Source organism: Mustelus asterias, chromosome 20 (genome assembly GCF_964213995.1).
Source record: "Mustelus asterias chromosome 20, sMusAst1.hap1.1, whole genome shotgun sequence".
In the NCBI taxonomy this organism is placed as follows: domain Eukaryota; kingdom Metazoa; phylum Chordata; class Chondrichthyes; order Carcharhiniformes; family Triakidae; genus Mustelus; species Mustelus asterias.
The window spans coordinates 35,889,101-35,908,970 of record NC_135820.1 but is presented as its reverse complement, the minus strand read 5'-3'; the positions used below and the strand labels follow the sequence as shown (position 1 = coordinate 35,908,970).

The window sequence follows — 19,870 nt, the reverse complement described above, 5'->3', positions numbered from 1 at the left end:
TTCCTTAACCATACCATGTTGCCAACTCTGTTGGAGGGACAAGGTGATTGGGGTCTCCCCTGCAATGTAACTTGGTGTATCTGGAATTTTTGGCATTTGGCTGAGGGACCGGGATCAACATGTACCCGGCATCAGCGGAAGGCTCGGGAGGATGAGTACATTAACATGGCCGATCCAAGCGATCATTGTACCAATCCTCTAAAATCAGGCCTCATCACGTGAACACTTTCATGTATATATCTCACTTGTATGCATTACAGTCTGCTCACACATTCCCGGGGGGGGGGGGGGAGAAGTAAACCTGTTTTGGGTTAGGAGGCGGAGGATGCACTCTATCAGCCTTTACGAACCATTACCAGCCCAACTATAATAGATCAGATTCCCCACCCCACTTCGTTGTGGATCAACAAGGGGGATCTATCTGCCTGGTAAGAAATGGAACCATACTTGTGGGTCGTAGCTACTGTACCCAGCAGATTAATGTCACCAGTGGTGCCTGGATTTTGGTGCAACAGATTACAATCCATTGCCCCACTGCTGATGTCCTGGTCAGCCTCTCCTCTACTTATATGAGCAGGATGGCTGCATATAATGGTACCTATTTTGTCTGCGGAAACAATGCCTACCCGTGGCTTCCCTGGGATTGGGCAGGATCGTGTTTTTGGCATATGTGGTGCCCTATATTCACCATTACACCGACTTACGGGACCACCCTGAGATACACCTGCTTAGCACTAAGCGAGCCATTAGTGAGACAGAACGGTTCTTCATGATAGCTTTCCCACTTTATGGGACAGCAAAAGCAGCTCGGGAACTTATACATATGGCCTCGACCTTGGAAAGAATTGCAAATGAAACTAGAGACGGGTTCAGGGAGGTGAGCACTGCCAGCTCTGAAGTATCAGCCGAAGTTGTTGCTATCTGGACTGTTGCTTTACAGAACCAATTGGCGCTCGATTACGTGTTGGCTTCCCAGGGAGGAACGTGCGCTGTAATTGGATCTGAATGCTGCACGTAGATCCCAGATGATTCAGAAAATATAACTCGTTTGGCAGATCATATCAAATGAGTGGCAATGACAATATAAGGTGAAGGGAGCCAATATCATAATTATAACCCTCCGGGATGGCTAGGGCAATGGTTTGGGTCGTGGGGATCATACCTGAGGCATGGGTTGATTGTATTAATTGTCATTGTTGTCGTTTGTTGTGTTGGTATGGCATTATTTAACACTTGTTGTCAAACAGTCACCGCCCGAATTATGCCAAGTGCATGTGTACGGGCAGAAAGGGCAGACCTCCTGACGAAGGAGCTAGGCCCATATGCTGGTAACGTTTGGCTCTGAATTGGTCATGGGGCCATGTTTGAACTTGGCCCCGACCAAAAGGGGGATTGAAGAAGGGAAAGGGTTAATGCATTTTGTACCTAAAGGGAAAGGGTTAATGTATTTTGTACCTAAAAGGTTGAACTTCGTACTTAGAATGTATCACCAACATAACCCTTCATTGTGGCTCATCTCCTTGTTTATACTGCTTCTGACATTAATATAAGTTATTCATTCTTTTATTTTCATAACGATAGACAGTCAGTGTGAATGTTAATTGTAAGGTCTTACCTTTTCTACAAGTTTGTGTGTGGTTTGAGGAAAGAAAGCAATTACATGATGTGGAGTGCGATACGGCCATTTGACAGGAACACCCACTGCTGGGACAGCTGCAATTGCGCCGGTAACTTCAAAGGGGAAACCGCGGAAGAGCAGGAAGCCGGAGTTTACTTCGTGACCAGAAGCTGTGAATTGTACTTTTGAGTCGTGACTAGTCTGGAGTTTACTTCGTGACTAGTATTGGGAGCCATGCTGTATATATATCCCCACTTTTCTGTGTTCAGGGAGAACTTTGGCTTCCGCTTTCAGGGGTCAGGTTCTCCCGCAAGCTTGTGAGAATAAAGCCTTACTGTATTTTGACTCAGACTAGTCTCCGAGGTATTTTCTATACCGAGTATACAACACCGAGTAATGAGCTGGTGATGAGCTTTCAACAGATAAACTGCAAAGTAATTAATGCTGGAGAGATGAAAACTAGGGGACACTGTTTAAAATAAGGGGTCTCCCATTAAGGACGGGGATGAGAAGAAAATCTCTCTCTCAGAAGGTCGCGAGTCTTTGGAACTTCCCCCTCCCCGGAGAGGCAGGGTCACTGAGTATTTTAAGGTAAAGGCAGGTAGACTCTTGACTAACAAGGGAGTGAAAGGTTATTGGGAGAAGTGGGATGGAGTTGAGGCCTCATTTAAATCAGCCATGATCTTACCGAATGACAGTGCAGGCTCAAGGAGCTCACTGGCCTACTTCTGCTCCTAATTTGTATGTTTGTATTTCTAAAAGTCCAATAAATAAGAATTTCTCATATTGAGAAATGGTTTTCTTCTAACACAAGAGCTTTGTAAGTCAAACACAAGCAATTGCCCTGATGATCTTGCTTATCAATACCTTCCAAAGCTGGTCAATATTGCTGCCATACAAAATAACCACTTAACCATCAGAAATGTCTGTTACCTGCAGATCAGATTGAAAGGGTAAATAAGTTAAAAACAATAGATATGTGTCTGTTATAACCATAAAAATTGATTATGTCATGAACTCTAGCGCAGTCAGTATTCTTTGAATGAAAATATACTCCACAGATCATGAGCTTGGCTCATCAAGTAGCACTTCCACCTGAGTCAGAAGGTCATGAAATCAAGCCCCAGAGAACTGGAATGTCAACCTGAAGAGCTGCTTTCAGATTAAATGAAACCAAGATGCAAATTCGTCACAGCATAAATTGCAGGAAGCTCTCAGTACACAAGCCAACTTTATTCCTCAATCTGTAGTAGCAAAGACCGATTATCTATTTATTTGCTGATCTGAAACCTTGCTGTGCACAAAACTGTACACCCTGACTCTATTTTTTACAGGAAGGTTGTAGGAGAATGAAAAGAGCTAAAGAATTTGGCAAGACCAGCTATACAGAAATCTAACTACGGTCATTTATTTTCTTTCATTTGCTGACCATCAGCTGGGCAGGAAAACCAACAGTATGAGACACGATTCACAACCCTGTGGAAATGGCCATGGCAATCAGGGAAGAGACGGGCTGAAAACACAGCACGGGAAGAAAGTAAAAACCATTGGGGGGGGGGGGGGGGGAATGGATTTGGGAAGAAAAAGACAGCACAGAGGGAATGGAGAAAGAAAGAGGCTCAAATATCCTTGGAGGGACTGGATGTGGGAAGTATTCCTGTTCCACAAGGATAGCTTATAAAAGCACATAATTTGTAAAGCTAACAGTTCTTGACACCCTTTCATGATTGGGTTTTGAGAGTTCAGGAAACCTATGCAGCAAATTTACCATTTAATCAGGCTCACAACTGTATAGTGGGAGCCTGATTTATGGCAAAGCAGGACCCTCCAACTGGCCAGGGGAGTTGGTTAGCTCAGTTGGTTGGACGGCTAGTTCGTGATGCAAAACAATGACAACAGCATGAGTTAATTTCCTGTACCGGCTGAGGTTATCCATGAAGGCCTACCTTCTCAACCTTGCCCCTCACCGGAGGTGTGGTGAACCTAGGTCCCCTTTTCTTCCCGTGCTGGGTTTTCAGCCCGTCTCTCTTCCCTGATTGCTATGGACATTTCCACAGGGTTGTGGATGGTGTCTCACCTCAAAGGGGAAAACAGCATATGGTCACCTATGGTGACTTTACCTTTTTAACTGGCTGGGGCCATTTTTGTGTTTTTCTTTAGTTCTTTAAAAGCCACACCATTTACTTGACTCTCTTGCCCGCTATGGTTGACTGCTGGGTGGCAAGGAAGATTGATAGCAAGATCCACATTACCCTACATAACAATGGTGCTGATCATCCAAAAATAATTAACTGATTGTAAAGCATTTTAGAATTCTTAGATGGGAAAGGCACTACATAAATGCACAATATTTGTTTTGATTGCAAGTGGAAAAACAGTTACAATCCCTTCACAAGACTTCTTATCTGAAATCCACATCACCTTTCTTTAATCTGGTTCATTAAGAACATTTTGGCAGAAGATGCAACGAATGGGACACTTTTTCTATCAAGACACATAGGAAGAAGAAACTACCGGCATAATGCAAAAAGAAAATCTAAATGAAATTATTTATTAATATATGGAATTAAACATTTTACATCCTTTGAAAACAAGGATGTAAAGTTATATGTAAAAATACTTGTAACCTGATACAATGGCCATAAAGGGGTACTCTCCTGAACCCGGCTGTCTAATAATCAGAATTGTCCACAAACCGTATATTTTTAGAATTTGCCATGTATCATATTTTTAAAATTTACTTCAATTAAAATAAACTTATCTGGACAATTCGATTAGGTGCTTGCAAGACACCAGGCGAGTTATCCCCTTTGCCACTTGCGCACATCTGATCTCATGCTCCAAGTGATTCTTGACTCTACTCAACCCATGTTGGCCTGAACTGTCCTCTGCCCAAAGCGCCCGACCTGAAATCCAGCAAAATCCAAAATCCAGCACAGTCTTGGTTCCAAGGCCGCTGGTTGTGAGCTTAACTCTACCATAGTAATTAACTTAAATTTTGGGGATTTGAAACAGAACAGAAGAAAACCAAGCAACGAAACAACACATAGGAACTTACTTGTCTAAGATGCAGAGAAAATCACGCAGATTTTCATATGTAGCTTGACCAAACAACAATTTTTACTGAATGCATGAATTTTCAGCTCCTCTAACATTTCAAGAGAACCAAGACCAGGCAGGTCCAGGACCCACCGGTACTGTTAAATGATCTTTATTACAGTGGTGGTACATAAATTGCTTCATTTTCCTCAAAGGGGGTGATTATTAGAGATGGGGAAATATAATTATTCTTTGGCTGTGATTCACATCCTATTAATATAGAGTGACTTTGTATGTGCATATGCACATCATGTGTAGAGAAAATAGTGCTCAGCTGTGATTCTGTAGCACAGTTCTATAAACTTGTTGAGCTTGTGTTGGCTCACTTGGGAGTGAACAGCCTTGAGGAGAAGTGTAGAAAATCCAAGAGTCATGTAACTGATGTTAGCCCAGGCAGCCATCATTGTTTGAGAAACAGGTTCAAACTTGGCCAGTGCTCTCATCCTGTCAACCAACACTGAAACAGGATTCAGTGGGCCGAATGGCCTAATTCTGCTCCTGTATCTGATGGAACTTGTGCACAACTGATGAGGGAACTAGCCAATCTTGAAACTTGTAATATCTAAAGAACTCAAAATAGTTTAGCTGATCATCTGATTCGTGGTTGAGACCTGCTGAAGGGTGATCCATATCAAATTGAGCTTAAATAGAACATCTAAGATGTAAACAACACCTCATGACAAGTATATGGTTTACTGAGTTGGTAAATCGACATGTGCTTAATGCCACACCATCTCCCAAGATAGCAATATTGAAAATTTATGTTTACACAATGGAGACATCTTGAAGGGCAAATAAAGTTTACTATTTATTGAAAAATATGAGAATCTCAAAAGCCACAACTTAAACCTTAACTTCTAATGGGGTGGCCTGCATCTCAAACTGCAAACAAATTTAGCTTGTCTGCTTGCACAGTTTTTGTGTAGATTTGTGTCAATGAGGACTTTAGATATAGTAACTAGAGAGACATTCTTTCTACTTGCAGCAGGGACAATAATCAGATTGAACAGATTTAAGTGACAAAACAAGTAGGGAGACCCTTTTTAAAAAAATTTACACAGCGAATTATGATACTTGTGAAAGAATTGTCTGAAAAGGTGGTAATGCATATTCATAAGTAACTTTCAAAAATTAATTGGATTTAATTGATGGACATATTGGGATGGGGATAAATTAGAGCTAGGAGTTGTCATTCAACCTTAAGCTGATTAAGGTGCAATCTAGGAGTTTTGCAAAACATTATTTGGTAGGTTTAGCTCAACTATGCCACTGCTCAGGTCCTAGCTAAACAGTATATCGTTGGAAAGTGACAATGTTTGCGTAACACTACCTCATGAGGAACTATAGGACCCGTTATGAAATTCTCTTCTGTCCCATGTGGTGCTTAATTGCTGATATAAACTTCCTCCTAAATGATACCACTGCTGAGATACTAGACTCAAATGATCCTTTTACTTTTCTAAAAAATATTGGCTGAATTTGTAGACTGTGGAGCCTTTTTGTGAAGTTTAGTTTTTCCTTTTTCTTGTGCGAGTGATTGAGCAGCACATAATTAATGAAACCGGTCACAGGAGTTATGATGATAGGAAATATAAGAATAAAATTATAAGAATAATTTTGCAAAAATGCAGTAAGAGGCCCTGTGGGTTCTGCATGAAAAGAGTTACAGCAATCCTCTGCTTTGTTAGGCTCCAACTTTTCCATTACTCAAGGAACAGAAAACTCATCAACAAAGAAGAATTTTAAATTAAATTGTAACATTTGTAATATTTAAACTTACATTATTTATCTCTGTTTAGAACATAAGTATGCTTTGCCTGAAAAGTACCAAAATGAAATGGAAACCAGAAAAGCACCAAAATGGAATGGAAACCAGAAAAGCACATATGGCCCTAGATATATATCACTTATCAACTTGATAGATTTGTTTTAAAACATAATTGGATGACTTCTCCTAGAATAAGCTTAAGCAGTCATGTTTCAGGCTGGTTGTTGCTGGAAACAACCTCATCAGGTTGTCACTTAGCATGCTTTAGGAAAAAAATAAAGACAGTCAGGCCCAAGGAGTTCAGCAAGAAGTTAAATTTCAACACAAAAAGCTGCAGAGGGGTAAAGTGGAGCTATCTTCAGTTAGGATTTGCAGCCTCTTCATTTTACATTATCTACACATAGAAAATTTGTACCAATTGAACCAAGTAAAACAAGTGAAAACAATGTTAATTTATTTCAAATTGAAATAGTTCATCCATTTATAATTGGCCTCATTATTTTAGCAAGTGTTCTTGGAGTCTGTCTTTGAACAGATTGAAGAAGCATATGGGCAAAAAAACATAAACATGCGGTTGATATTACAGAGACATCATTATATACTCCTGGGTTATCATATAATTAAATATTTGGCAGAACAAACATTCCAAATGCAAAATAGTCATACAAATTAGACACATGGTTAACATTATCATATCCAAGAAATCTAAGACAACACTCAAATTGCAAAACATGAATTTGCAAGATTGTGTTGGTTGAAGGGTTCAATTGATATCAACCTTAGCATCTATTTGTACTGCTAGGGCACCAATCACCTATGGTGCCGGTCCATTTCTTTTAATGGTAACTTTTCCTTCTTCCCCTCTCTTTTAGGGTTTCTACTTACCTTCTCTTAGGCTTCAGTCAACACTTCATTAATTTTCATCTGGTCATCAGGAAACAATGTGATGTACATGGATTTTTAAAAACGTGCTTGATAAAGTTTAACATAATAGGCTTGCCGGCAAAGTTGAAGACCACTGTTTAATGCGTGTTCTCAATGCATTTTCATTTTAGCTTGGTTGACAAATTTGAGAACTTATGTGAATAGTTCAGCTGGTCTTGAGTTCCATTTTGTTTTAAGGCGGTTACAGCAGATGTCTCAAGAACCACATTGTAACTGGCATGCCCCCCCTCCACTTGCTGCTTCCCTCTCCTGACTTCTCATTTCATCCGCTCTCCTCTCCCCTCCTCCACTCTCCTCCCCTGACAGATTAATGGGGAGAAATTATTTCCATTTATGGGCGGGGGGGGGGGTGTCAGGATCAGAGGACACAGATTTAAAGTGACTGATAAAAGGCAACATGAAGAAAGTCATTGAAATCTGGAACACATTCTCTTAAAGGTTGGTGGAGGCAGATTTGATTTTAAAGCAGAACTAGGTAAGCATCTGAAGAGGAAAAACATGCAAGGCTATGGGGAAAGGGCGTGGGATGGATGCCAAATTGTTTTTGCAGACAAGCAGCATGGATTCACTAGGCCAAACAGTCTCCTTCTGTCTATAACCATTCTATATATAAAGATTGGTCTGAGATGTCTCACAGATTCTGTCTTGATGCAAAACTGGTTAATTGCTGTTCACTCCCACTTTCTTCCTTGGTAAACTAATTAAGTTTGCTTTTTTTAAACTAAGATAAAAGCAAATTACTGCAGGTGGTGGAATCAAACAAAAACAGAAAATGCTGGAAAATCTCAACAAGTCTGACAGCATCTGCAGAGATCTCCACAGATGCTGTCAGACCTGCTGAGATTTCCCAGCATTTTCTGTTTTTGCCTTTTTTACTGATCAGTTGATTTCAATGCTAGCTCTCTGACATTGGAATCATAGAGTAATGGTTCAAGAGTCACTACAGCATCTGTGACCATAAATTTAGGCAGATACTTCAGTGCATAAATTGAGGGAAGGTGCAATTGTTGGGTGTGCTTTTCTGGTGAAACTTCATACCAAGGCCCTGTTTTGTCTTTTTCAGGTACAGGGATTTAAAAGATGCCACAAAACCACTCGAGTAGAAAAGTGGCTGCTTCGCCTACCTACATAAAAACAATGACGACACTTCAGTAGTAGTTCATTGGCTATAAAGGCTTTGGATGTTATGAGGATGTGAAAGGCACTATATCAATGCAATCTACCCTCTTCACATATTTACAAACAGGAAGTGTTTCTGTTCTTAATAATAAAAGGAAAGTGTGGTTTGGTTGATCTTAGTTATAGCCTGAACACCTCACCAACTAAGCTTTTGCACTTCGAGTAGATTTTCAGCACAGAAAGCAAAATACACCAAAATCTAATCCATGAGCAGTATATGCAGCTAAATCAATCCCACATTTTAAATCAAGTGCTTAAAAAAAACACAACCATTAACCAGCTCTAAGATTCTGAGCCAGACTCAAAAGGTTGGACACAGGCACAACCAATTTTACAAAATAGTAAAGATTGGACGCATCTTAAAATACTTTTTACGGAACAAATCCATCTTTCTTAGAAAGATGGCATATTATTGGTTCTCTGGAAACCTACTGACCTATATATCTGGTCTCAGATGAGATGCTGGATGAAGAGTCAGATGTTGCTGATTCATGACATTTTACAACCTCAGCATTACGAACTCTGTTAGACCGAGAATGCCTTTCACTGGATGACGGGCAAGATGGTGGTTGATCATATACGACTTTAGAACCAGCACTGTCTGCAAAGATTAAATTTGCTGTCAGAAGGTAATTACTAGGGTAGAAAAGGTTTACAAAATTTTTCATTGTACTATGAAATGCTAATGCAATTCTGTATCACTTTAAGACATTGCTCTTCAAAAAAAAACATTATAAGAGGTATTCAAAGGGTAGGGGAATTCTCAACCCATACAATAATCCTAAAATGGTAATAAGGGAGCAAGAATAAACAAAGCAGAAATGCTGAGTAATGTTTGTTAAGTCTTACACTTGTCACTGCCTGTTGCACCCAGCAGACCCATGGTCACTTTTTATAGCAAAACTCACTAAAATTTAACTACTATATTGGTTTAAAAATTTGAGAGATGCTCATGCTAAATGCCAGTCAGTATTGTCTAATCAGAATTGACTTTTCCACATGGCATCATCATCATAGAATCATAGAAACCCTACAGTGCAGAAAGAGGCCATCTGGCCCATCGAGTCTGCACCGACCACAATCCCACCCAGGCCCTACCCCCTTATCCCTACACATTTACCCGCTAATCCCTCTAACCTACGCATCTCAGGACACTAATGGGCAATTTTAGCATGGCCAATCAACCTAACCCGCACATCTTTAGACTGTGGGAGGAAACCGGAGCACCCGGAGGAAACCCACACAGACACGCGGAGAATGTGCAAACTCCACACAAACAGTGACCCAAGCCGGGAATCGAACCCAGGTCCCTGGAGCTGTGAAGCAGCAGTGCTAACCACTGCGCTACCGTGCCGCCCGTGCTATCGTTGGACATATTTTACTTGCAATTTAATGTTAAATTCCCAACTCAAACGAGTGGCAGGCAGAATATAAAAATTAAACTACCATTAGCTGGGAAGTTTTTTGGGGAATCCAATAGGGATGAAAGATCCTATGTAAATGCAAGTTCTCTTCGGAGCATAAGGTTAGCTAAAGAATTATTTTTATTCATTCATCGGGCATCATCATCATTGGCTAGCCAGCATTTATTGCCCTTCCCAAGGCCATTGAGAGACAGCCACATTGCTGTGGCTCTGGAGTCACACATAGGCCAGATCATGTAAAAACTCCAGATTTCCATCCCTGAAGGACATTACTGAAACAGATGGCCTTTTCTGACAATTGACAATAGTTTCACAGTCATCAGTAGATTCTTAATTCCAGATTTTAAAACTTAAATTCAAATTCCACCACCTGCCGTGATAGGATTCAAACCCGTCCCCAGAACATTAACTGAGTTTCTGGATTAATAATCTAATGAAAGGTAATACCACTAGGCCATTGCCTCCGCATTTTTTTACGTTTATTTATCAGTGTCACAAGTAGTATGCTTATAATAACTTCATAGCAGTGTTAATGTAAGTTTATTAAGAAATCTGATCAAGTTGGATGAGTCTTTACAGGCTAGAAAGTACTAGCTTTCAAAAAGTTGAGAGTACTCAGCAATTTGCTAGATAGGTCAAAGGTAGGAAAGAACATCAATCCAGCAAAACCAATTATTTTTTGATTATATAGTCTTATTAATGATTACAAATGGACATTTTTCCTACTGTTCCCTCCCTTCACAATTCAATGCACTACTACAGTAAATGCAAGCTTCAATGACATTCCACTGGCCCTGTTGTTCTAATTCAAACTATACTCAAGTATTTCAATTTATAAATTAAAGACATGAGGATTTCCCATCACTGCAGCTAGAGAAAACATGCTCAACATGACATTTTACCTGTAAGGAACAAATGCCAGCCTCTGTTGAAAAATGGAATTAATGCTACATCCTAGCCACAGAATCTGTTTTTCCTGTTCAATTTCCAATTATATTGCTGTCATGTACTTTCATAGATCTGTGGTTCAATTCTACAAACAAATTTGAATTTCAGTTCATTAAGTTTTCACTGATTTTTAAAAATGTTTCATTTTATAAAATTACATTTAGGCAATCTCTTGCTGCAGTTTCTGATATTTTCAGGGTTTTCCCCTCAATTATTTATTTAGGCCCTAGATTTATCGAGGAGTGACAGAACATATCATTGACTCAAGTCCAAGAGTTCCCTCATTTCTTCAGCCACTTCATGCTACTAACGCCTGACACTCATTGAAAATGTTTGTAGAGGGAAAGCATATTTACAAGGGCGAAAGATTTTAATCTGGTATTTGTTGTCAATTACTCAGCTAGTTACCTGATGTCGGATTGTGATACTCAAGACCCATTTTGTAGGTTAAATCTCTTCAAAGAGCAAATTTAAGAACTTGTACATCTATTCAATTTACAATAAAGGATCATAAGCAAAAAAAACAGCATCACATCACAGACATCTCATTCACTGAAATGACCACACAACTTGGATTGAGAGATTACATGCAGAAAAGCAAACACTAACGTAAGAACTATTTCCAGGGACTCAGAATACATTGTCAGCCAGTTTAATGTATTGCCTGCAAGATTTTAATCCAAGATGGATTTGTTCCTTTAAGAATTATTACAGGAAGGCAACACCAGCATATCAAGACTTTGAGAAAATATAACTGCAGATGCCACTCAACATTATATCATTTAAATCAGCAAAGCATATATATTTTAACTCTACCTTAAGTTTCAGTAGGTACAAGAAAGGAAAATATGTACTTCAAAGATCATTGATTATAAATTCGAAAAAACATTCTAATTTTTATTGGGATGAAAATCAATAATTACAACATCAAAACAAATGCAAGAGGAGTAGATGGAGGACATTCTCAAAGAACAAAACGAGATGAAGTTAACTGCTGAATTTTAGATCATCACTACATTGTCTAAAATCTAGCACTGCTAATGCAGATTTACAGGCAGCAGGACACAGTAACAACCCTTCAAGTTTTTAACATCCACACATTATTTCCTCGGATTCACTTCCCCTTGCAGGTCTTGATCAATTGTGCTTTAAAATTATTTGATTAGGACAAATAATCACAGTTAATAGTTTTGAAAAGGGATTAAACACAGTTTAATTGCAAGCAGACTTATTTCTTGAATTATTAAAGTCCAAATTTATTAAAGGCAATATGATTCTCCCTTGTAGCAAGAACTGTATCTATTCTAATCTATTACACAGAACTATGAACCATTAGAATAAATGATTTTTAAAAATGCAGTGTGGGTTTAAGTACAGTATAGGATTGTTTAGTTCAGCACATTTCACTCTGGTTTCCAATTACTTCTATACATAGATTTTAAGAACTTGAATAACTCTCAACTAGGACATACACAGACATTTGTTACCATTGACCAATCCTGAATTTAACACTTACCATAACTTAATTTTGATTTGTCAGAACAGCACCAGAGCACACAGCAAATTTAGAGTTTAAAATACATGTTTTAGTATAGTACAGTTAAGTAGTCTCACAACACCAGGTTAAAGTCCAACAGGTTTATTTGGTAGCACGAGCTTTCAGAGCACTGCCCCTTCATCAAAGCTAATCAAAGCTTTGACAAAGGGTCATCTGGACTCGAAACGTCAGCTCTTTTCTCTCCTTACAGATGCTGCCAGACCTGCTGAGATTTTCCAGCTCAAACAAGTAGTAAGTGTGTATTTCAGGCCTGAATCAAAATTTTAAAGTCCTTAGTGTAGGCAACGGCGCTGTAATGATATTTAACATCTTAAGTCTTGACCACGCCTTCCTGTGTTTCACACACAACATTTTGCACTCTGTATTTTTGCAATCACTGTTAACTTGGCCAAATGTGCAACAGGATGCACCAACATCATAGAAGTGTGCTCCAAAAATAAACACAAGGACAACCAGACAAGCCACTGTAATATTCCTTATTTCATTCAATTTTATACGCAAATCAAAATGACAAACTGGTCACCAAGACCCAATTTATTCCAAGTTCAACATGCAAAAGGATTCCTATGCATTTTCAACTTTCAAAACATGGAATATTGTGCCAGTACTGCACTTGAATTTGATGGCAGATGCAAGCAGCTTTTTCAGATTTCCCTATCTGGGGAAATATTTCATCTCTGCTCAAATTCACTCAATGACATTGGTAAAAAGCAGCATTTCAGCATGCAGAACATCACCTGTAAAAAGCTATGCCTTGCCATTCCTTATCACAACACGAATTTAAGAATGTTATTCTGGTAAGATTTGTGACTGCCCATTGACAATTTTTCAAAATACATTCCACTGAAAAACTCCTTTTTAAGTACATATTTATTATGTCCACTTTTTTCCCCTTTGTGTTGAGCACCTTTCCAGGCTATACGTGGAGACCCACTCCCAGACCATCAGCTCCACTGCTCTCAAGTCAAACACATGAAGGCATTAGAAAACAGAATGACTGCTTCTCCAATACTCTGGAATAGTGTTTGCATTACATTTGGTTCCTTCTCAAAATAATACCATGTGAGTGGCAAATTAATATAACAAACCATATAAACAGACTCACTGATTAGTGGATAGCCCATCAAATGAAACCATCTCCAACTACACTATCCCGCTTTACAAATGACGCGTAAGAGACAGTTTGTTTCAATCAAGTACCTTTAAGGACAAAGATAATCTGATTGATTCAGATTATAATATACAGGTTGAAATGTTGACATGGTCACATTATAATTTATGACATGCATACCTACTGGAAGCGGACTGTTAGATTCATCCACAGTTAACTTAAGTTGTTGAATAAAATCAACATCATAGACAATTCTTTCCTGCCAGATATTCAGGACTCGTTCCATTTGCTTCTTACAACTCTGCTCAGATTCTCTGGGGAAGGAAAAGGAAAAAAGAAAATCAACAAAAACTCTAGTAATTTTATTATTCTTGTTTGAGATTGTTACCAACATCACAACTTTGCTTATAGCTATCCAGATGCAAAATTGAATTTAAAAAAATGACCGGAAGACATACCTCAAATTTTACATGTTGAGAGGAATTAGGAAAAAGCTATTGGAATCAAGTTGATCCAGTCCTCAACTCAATCACCTGCAACAGTGATTGGTGGATGGTGACTGAAAGTAGTACCTTAGCTCATTTCCCTATTCCTAACTGTAACATGTTATTCCAATTGTAGCACTCTGCTTGGCAGAAACCTGTGAAACTTTCCTATTTTAATGAGGCTCAGTTACTTTCCTAACCAGTTGAGACATTGGCAAATGCCAAGGATACATTGTAATCTAATGTGAAGTTAACTCTTCTAAAGTTGAATAAGCAAAATACTGCAGATGCTGAAATCTGAAGCAAGGACAGAAGATGCTGGGGAAACTCAGGAGGTCTGGAGAGAAAGCACAATTAATGTTTCAAATCCTTTGACTCTTCGTCAGAACCAAAGGGAGGGAGAATGTATTAGAGCTTTAAGAGATTGCAGTCTCCTCTGCATTAGGAAAATTAAACGCAGACTGGGTGACCACTTTGCAGAACACTTTTGCTCAGTCCTCAAGCACGACCACAACCTTCCTGTTGTTTTGCCATTTTAACTCAGCACCTTGCTCTCATGTTCACATGTCAGTCCTTGGCTGGCTGCAATGCTCCAGCAAAGTCTGGCACAAGCTGGAGGAACAGCATCTTATCTTCCAGTTGGGCATATTGCAGCCCTCGAGGCAAAACATTCAGTTCGGAAACTTTGGATTGTGACCTCTCTCCTCCATCTTAAACCATCTTAAATTTTTAAAAAATATACCATATATGCATTGCCTGAACGAAATTTCCACCACCCAGTCTCATGCTAGCCCATTCGTTCTTTTGTTTTTAAAGTTGCTACTTTTCTTGCAATCTCTTAAAGCCCCAACACAGTCTCCCTTCCTTCAGTTCTGACAAAAAGTCAAAGGAATCAAAACATTAATTCTGCTTTCTCCCTGAATTGCAGATCTGCTGGATTTTTTTGAACATCCTCTCTTCTAAAGTTGATGTCTGTGCTTTATATTTTATAAAGTGAATTGACAATAAAATGACTTTTACGCATGTGTAGATTAGCCATCAGTTAGTTGCCGATAGGATCAAGGGCAACTCTTCCAGCATCGTACCTCTTGAAAATGGAGATGAAGAGTGTCCACATGGAGGTCACCTGTTGACATTCATGCACTGCCACTGACATTTTATACCAACATTTAATCAGTATAGCCACTCGGTGCCACAGTCAGTCTGAGATTCAGTGCAGTTATGTCATAGGTACATCTATTAAGTGAAAGATGCTGGAAAAGCTAAGGATGTGCAAGGACACCAATTCCAATTGATGCGCCTTTACAGACTTGTTAACAATAGCATTTCAATTGTAACAACAAATGCAACAATACTTCGGATACATCTCATCTTCTTTCCAACTCATTCACCAACCAGTCAAAAGAACATCCTACATACTGCACAACACACCCATCTCAAGTTATTATAAAAAAATGCTTCCAAGGCTATTATATAGCTCTTCAGTAACTCGAACTGTACCTAGCAACATGTGAAAATGCATCCACAAGAACCCCTTCAAAGGCTTTGGTGAATTCGGGACCTTTCCTCTTACTGTTCTGAATGACATCATTAGCCAAATAGATGAATGTCAGTTTCCTGCTTGGTTTAGCTAGATAAAATGAAAAAAATGTTGCTGTTAGTGAATACAAAAACATTCAGATGGATAACCTCCCTCTGCACTTGGCAAGAGTTCTCCGTTTGAAACTACAAAAGGGCTTCTCATTTGTTTCAAACAGTAGTCAACTTACCTTAGACCTTTAGCAATTTAGGATTAAAGGTGCGACTGTAAATCTGAATGTATCTGTCATAGTAGAATTGATTGGGTGATGGCTAAACTCGGTAAAGACCTCAATTTTAGCAACTTTTAGAGAAAGTATATTTCACTTTAAAAGAAATTAGAAAATATGGGGGAATCTTCATCAGTTGAAGAATTGGTAACATTTTTTGCACATACTGGGAAGACAAGAATTGACTCAAATGGAGGCTATATTTAAACAAATTCCCTGAAACATAATACATTATATTGCAGGCATTTTATATAAAACGCTTGGGAAAAAACTTGATCACAGGAAGTTAAATAAATCAGTGTATTCTAACATTCCTGCACCTTTAAATAATTCTCATCTTTGGATTTGACTCATGATTGAGTCCCAGTGAAGGAGGGAGAAATAACTTAGGAACAGGAGATTGTCTTTTCTATATTGCAGAAAGATGTTGCTGTGTTAACCCGCCTCACTTCATTCCACACACAATTTTATTTTCTGTGATTTCCGATCTCTACAACATAAACTAGAATTTTAAAGTCAAACACTCAAAATAACCAAGCCCAATGGACAATCTTCTTCACATACTATCAGTCTCTTGCTAACTTTAATTTAGTACTGAATCCACCATCAAATTTTCTTTTAGAAGGAAGTATCACTACTTTTTAAACAATTTGGAATTACCTGTTGTGCGCGAATTTAACCCAGGTACAAACCAGATTTTGACATAACTGTGCCTTAATCAACAAAGTTGTTGGGGCATAAGATATCTAAATTCTAAATGAAGTATTAGAATCACAAAACTCTCTCATTTTAGTATAGAAAAGCATGTTGCAACAATCCATGAACGGAGAACAAATCCCAATAAATCAATTGAGCATTGAAAGACTATTTGTTTCCCAAACACTGATTGAATTTGCCCCTTTATTGAAGGCAGACTCAGTATTCATACACGTTCCTTCCAATGCAACTTTTATTTTCCCCCAAAACGCTGTTCACATCTCCCCACCCCCAACCCATTTTAAAAAACCTTTTCAATTCTTTTTCAGAATAGATGGAAAAGTCTCGAGGAACAGACAAATTCATCACCAATTAAAAGAAAATGTGGAAATGGAATACAAATGGACATGTTGTATAACAGGTACAGCAGTTCATATGTTTTAAAAGTTATGCACAAAGTTTAACTTTCATGCCATTCTCTTCTTTCTTGTCAAAATATAGTCTACTTCAACAGATGAGGCAAAGAAATAAATATGGATCTTTTTGCTGTCAATGAAAGTACACAGAGTCCATCAAGTAAACAAACCTATTGGTATAGATTGCTCTTTAATTTCTATTTATAATGTGCCCAGAGCTTTTTATTTTAAGAAAGGTTTGGCAAAATTGATTATTTTCTCCAGGCAAGATCAGAGATGCAGCAATCTGGAGAAAGAGGTTTGTGTTTCTTTCTCTAAAATTTGTCATTAGATTAGAAGATCCAACAGAAAATCATGACCATTATCAAAGAGAAGCAGAAACAGCACACTGTACGCTAATCAGAAAAAGGTAGAAGAGGCACAACTATCAGAAAGATCTATAATCTAAACTCTAGCAAATTGGAAATATGCTTTGACACATTACACTGACAGCATCACAACTTAAATAACATTACTTATTGATATAATAGATATAATAAAACCTCTGGATTAAATTTAATTCTCATTAGATATGTTTACACGCTAATGTACTTAAACCCAAGGAATAATGCTATTCAATTCACAATGCAAACATTTAGCCCAATTAATCATTAAAATATTAGTTATTTCCATTAGTTTTAAAATTATTGCCTTAGAACTGATAGATACAAAGATGATTCACTAGGTTGATTCCTGGGATGAGCAATAGAGTAAATTGGGCCTTTACTCCCTGCAGTTTAGAAGGAGAGGTGATCTCATTAAGATATATACAATTCTGAGAGAACGTGACATGATGGATGCGAAAAAACTGTTTCGCATGACTGCAGAGCCCACAGTTGGGGCCATAGTTTCAAGGTAAGGGGATGGTCATTTCAATTGAGCTGAGAAATTGCTCCACTCAAAATCTTTGGAATTCTTTATCCCAGAGAGCTCTCTCTCTACCCTAAACCCATAACCCCACATATTTACATCACCATTTCCTCCTAACATACACATCTTTGGACACTAAGGGACAAGTTAACATGGCCAATCCATCTAACCTGCACATCTTTGGACTGTGGGAGGAAACTGGAGCACCCGGAGGAAACCCACGCAGGAGAACATGTAAACTCCACACAGTCAACCAAAGCTGGAATCAAACCTAGGTCCCTAGCACTGTGAGGCAGCAGTGCTAACCACTGTGCCGCTCTGGATGCTGAAGAATGTGGGAATCAAGCAGGAAAGCTGAGGTTGACGATTGGTTATGATCTTATTGACTAGCAAAACAGGCACAACAAGCCATATAGCCTCCTGCTATTTCTTATGAGTTTTCATAGAATCCCTACAGTGCAGGAGGCCATTTGGCCTTTCGAACCTGCACCGACAACAATCCCACCCAGGCCCTATTGGCGTAATCTCACATAAAATTCTTATATCCTATTTCATACAAAATAAGTTCAATGCTAAAACAGCAAGAACACTCGACGGAATAACAAAAGGTGGACAATGAAAGAAACAGCACCTTCCGGATCTAACACTAATCCTCCAAATTTTAAATTCATTCATTCCAGCTTAACTACAAGAAACACTGCCACAGTCTCAATCTTGTAATAAATTAGTAAACGTATCAGAACCTTAAACTAATAAACATATCTGAACTTTAAATAAAGAGATTTCTGGGCTTTTACCATCACTTGGTTTAAACCAGTTGCTCTGACGACAGCACTTAATCGAGGCTTACACTCCAGTGTATTACCAAAGAAGTGCTGTTACAATGTCAAAAGCTGTCACCTTCGTGATGAGATTTTAAACCAAGGCCCCACCTGTTCACTCATTGGTTTGTGGAAACAACTTGAATGGTTTGTTTCCATAGTGACAACACTTCTCAAGAAGTACTTCATTGATTACGAGCTGTTCTGAGATGTCCTGAGATCAAAAGGCTTGATATAAATGAAGCATTCCATAGAAATCCTACAGTGCAGAAGGAGGCCATTCGGCCCATCGAGTCTGTACCAATAACAATCCCATTTACGTCCTATCCCTGTAATCCCACATATTTACGCCTCTAACCACATCCCGGGACACTAAGGGGCAATTTAGCATGTCCAATGCACCCGAACCCGCACATCTTTGGACTTTGGGAGGAAACCGGAGCACCTGGAGGAAACCCACGCAGACACAGGGAGAACGTGCAAACTCCACACAGACAGTGACCCAAGCCGGGAATCGAACCCGGGTCCCTGGAGCTGTGAGGCAGCAGCGTCACCCTTGTCCTGATAACGCGGCTGTGAGTGGAAGCAATTCAACACAGAAACCGAGAGGCGAACGCGGCGCTGCCCCTTCGCTTCCCCTCCCATCCCATCCCATCCCCGGCCAACCAGTGACGGCTCGGGGAGCCGCTCACCTCTCTTCAGCTCCCGATGCCAAACGTGCACAATGATGCCTGCATGTTTGCGATGATGGATGAGCCACAGGGAAAGTGTTTGCACACTCTGCTGCGAGTTACTCAGCTCGGAGAGCTTCTTCTCGAGCGCGGACTCGGAGAAGGAGGACATCTCTCTTTCTATCACACACACACTCACTCTCTCTCTCACTCACACACACTCTGTCTCTCTCTCACACTGACTCGCTCTCTCTGTGTTTCTAACTCACACTCTCTAACACTACCTCTATCCCTCTCACTCTCTCTCAAACACACTCACTCACTCTCTCTGTCTCCACGCTGCTCGCGGTCAATCCTCTCAGGAGGAGCTCCGCAAAATGGCGGCCTGACCTTTCACCCCCCCAGTCCCCGCGC

The 19,870-nt window shown here is 39.4% G+C and overlaps 1 protein-coding gene across 2 annotated transcripts in view; it reads right to left on the bottom strand.

Annotated features, from left to right (window-relative positions):
* Positions 1-19,838, bottom strand: part of rprd1b (regulation of nuclear pre-mRNA domain containing 1B) — a 51,932-nt gene extending 32,094 nt beyond the window's left edge. Inside the window, exons 1-4 of one of the 2 annotated variants that reach the window (XM_078236410.1) lie at positions 19,478-19,838; positions 15,636-15,765; positions 13,831-13,964; positions 9,046-9,210 (exon numbers count right to left, since the gene is read on the bottom strand). In XM_078236410.1, the coding sequence (XP_078092536.1) occupies positions 9,046-9,210; positions 13,831-13,964; positions 15,636-15,765; positions 19,478-19,628 (580 nt within the window). In that variant the 5' untranslated portion in view covers positions 19,629-19,838. The remainder of the gene's footprint in view (positions 1-9,045; positions 9,211-13,830; positions 13,965-15,635; positions 15,766-19,477) is intronic. The other variant, XM_078236411.1, reaches the window with a different exon arrangement.
* Positions 19,839-19,870: the final 32 nt, after the last annotated feature.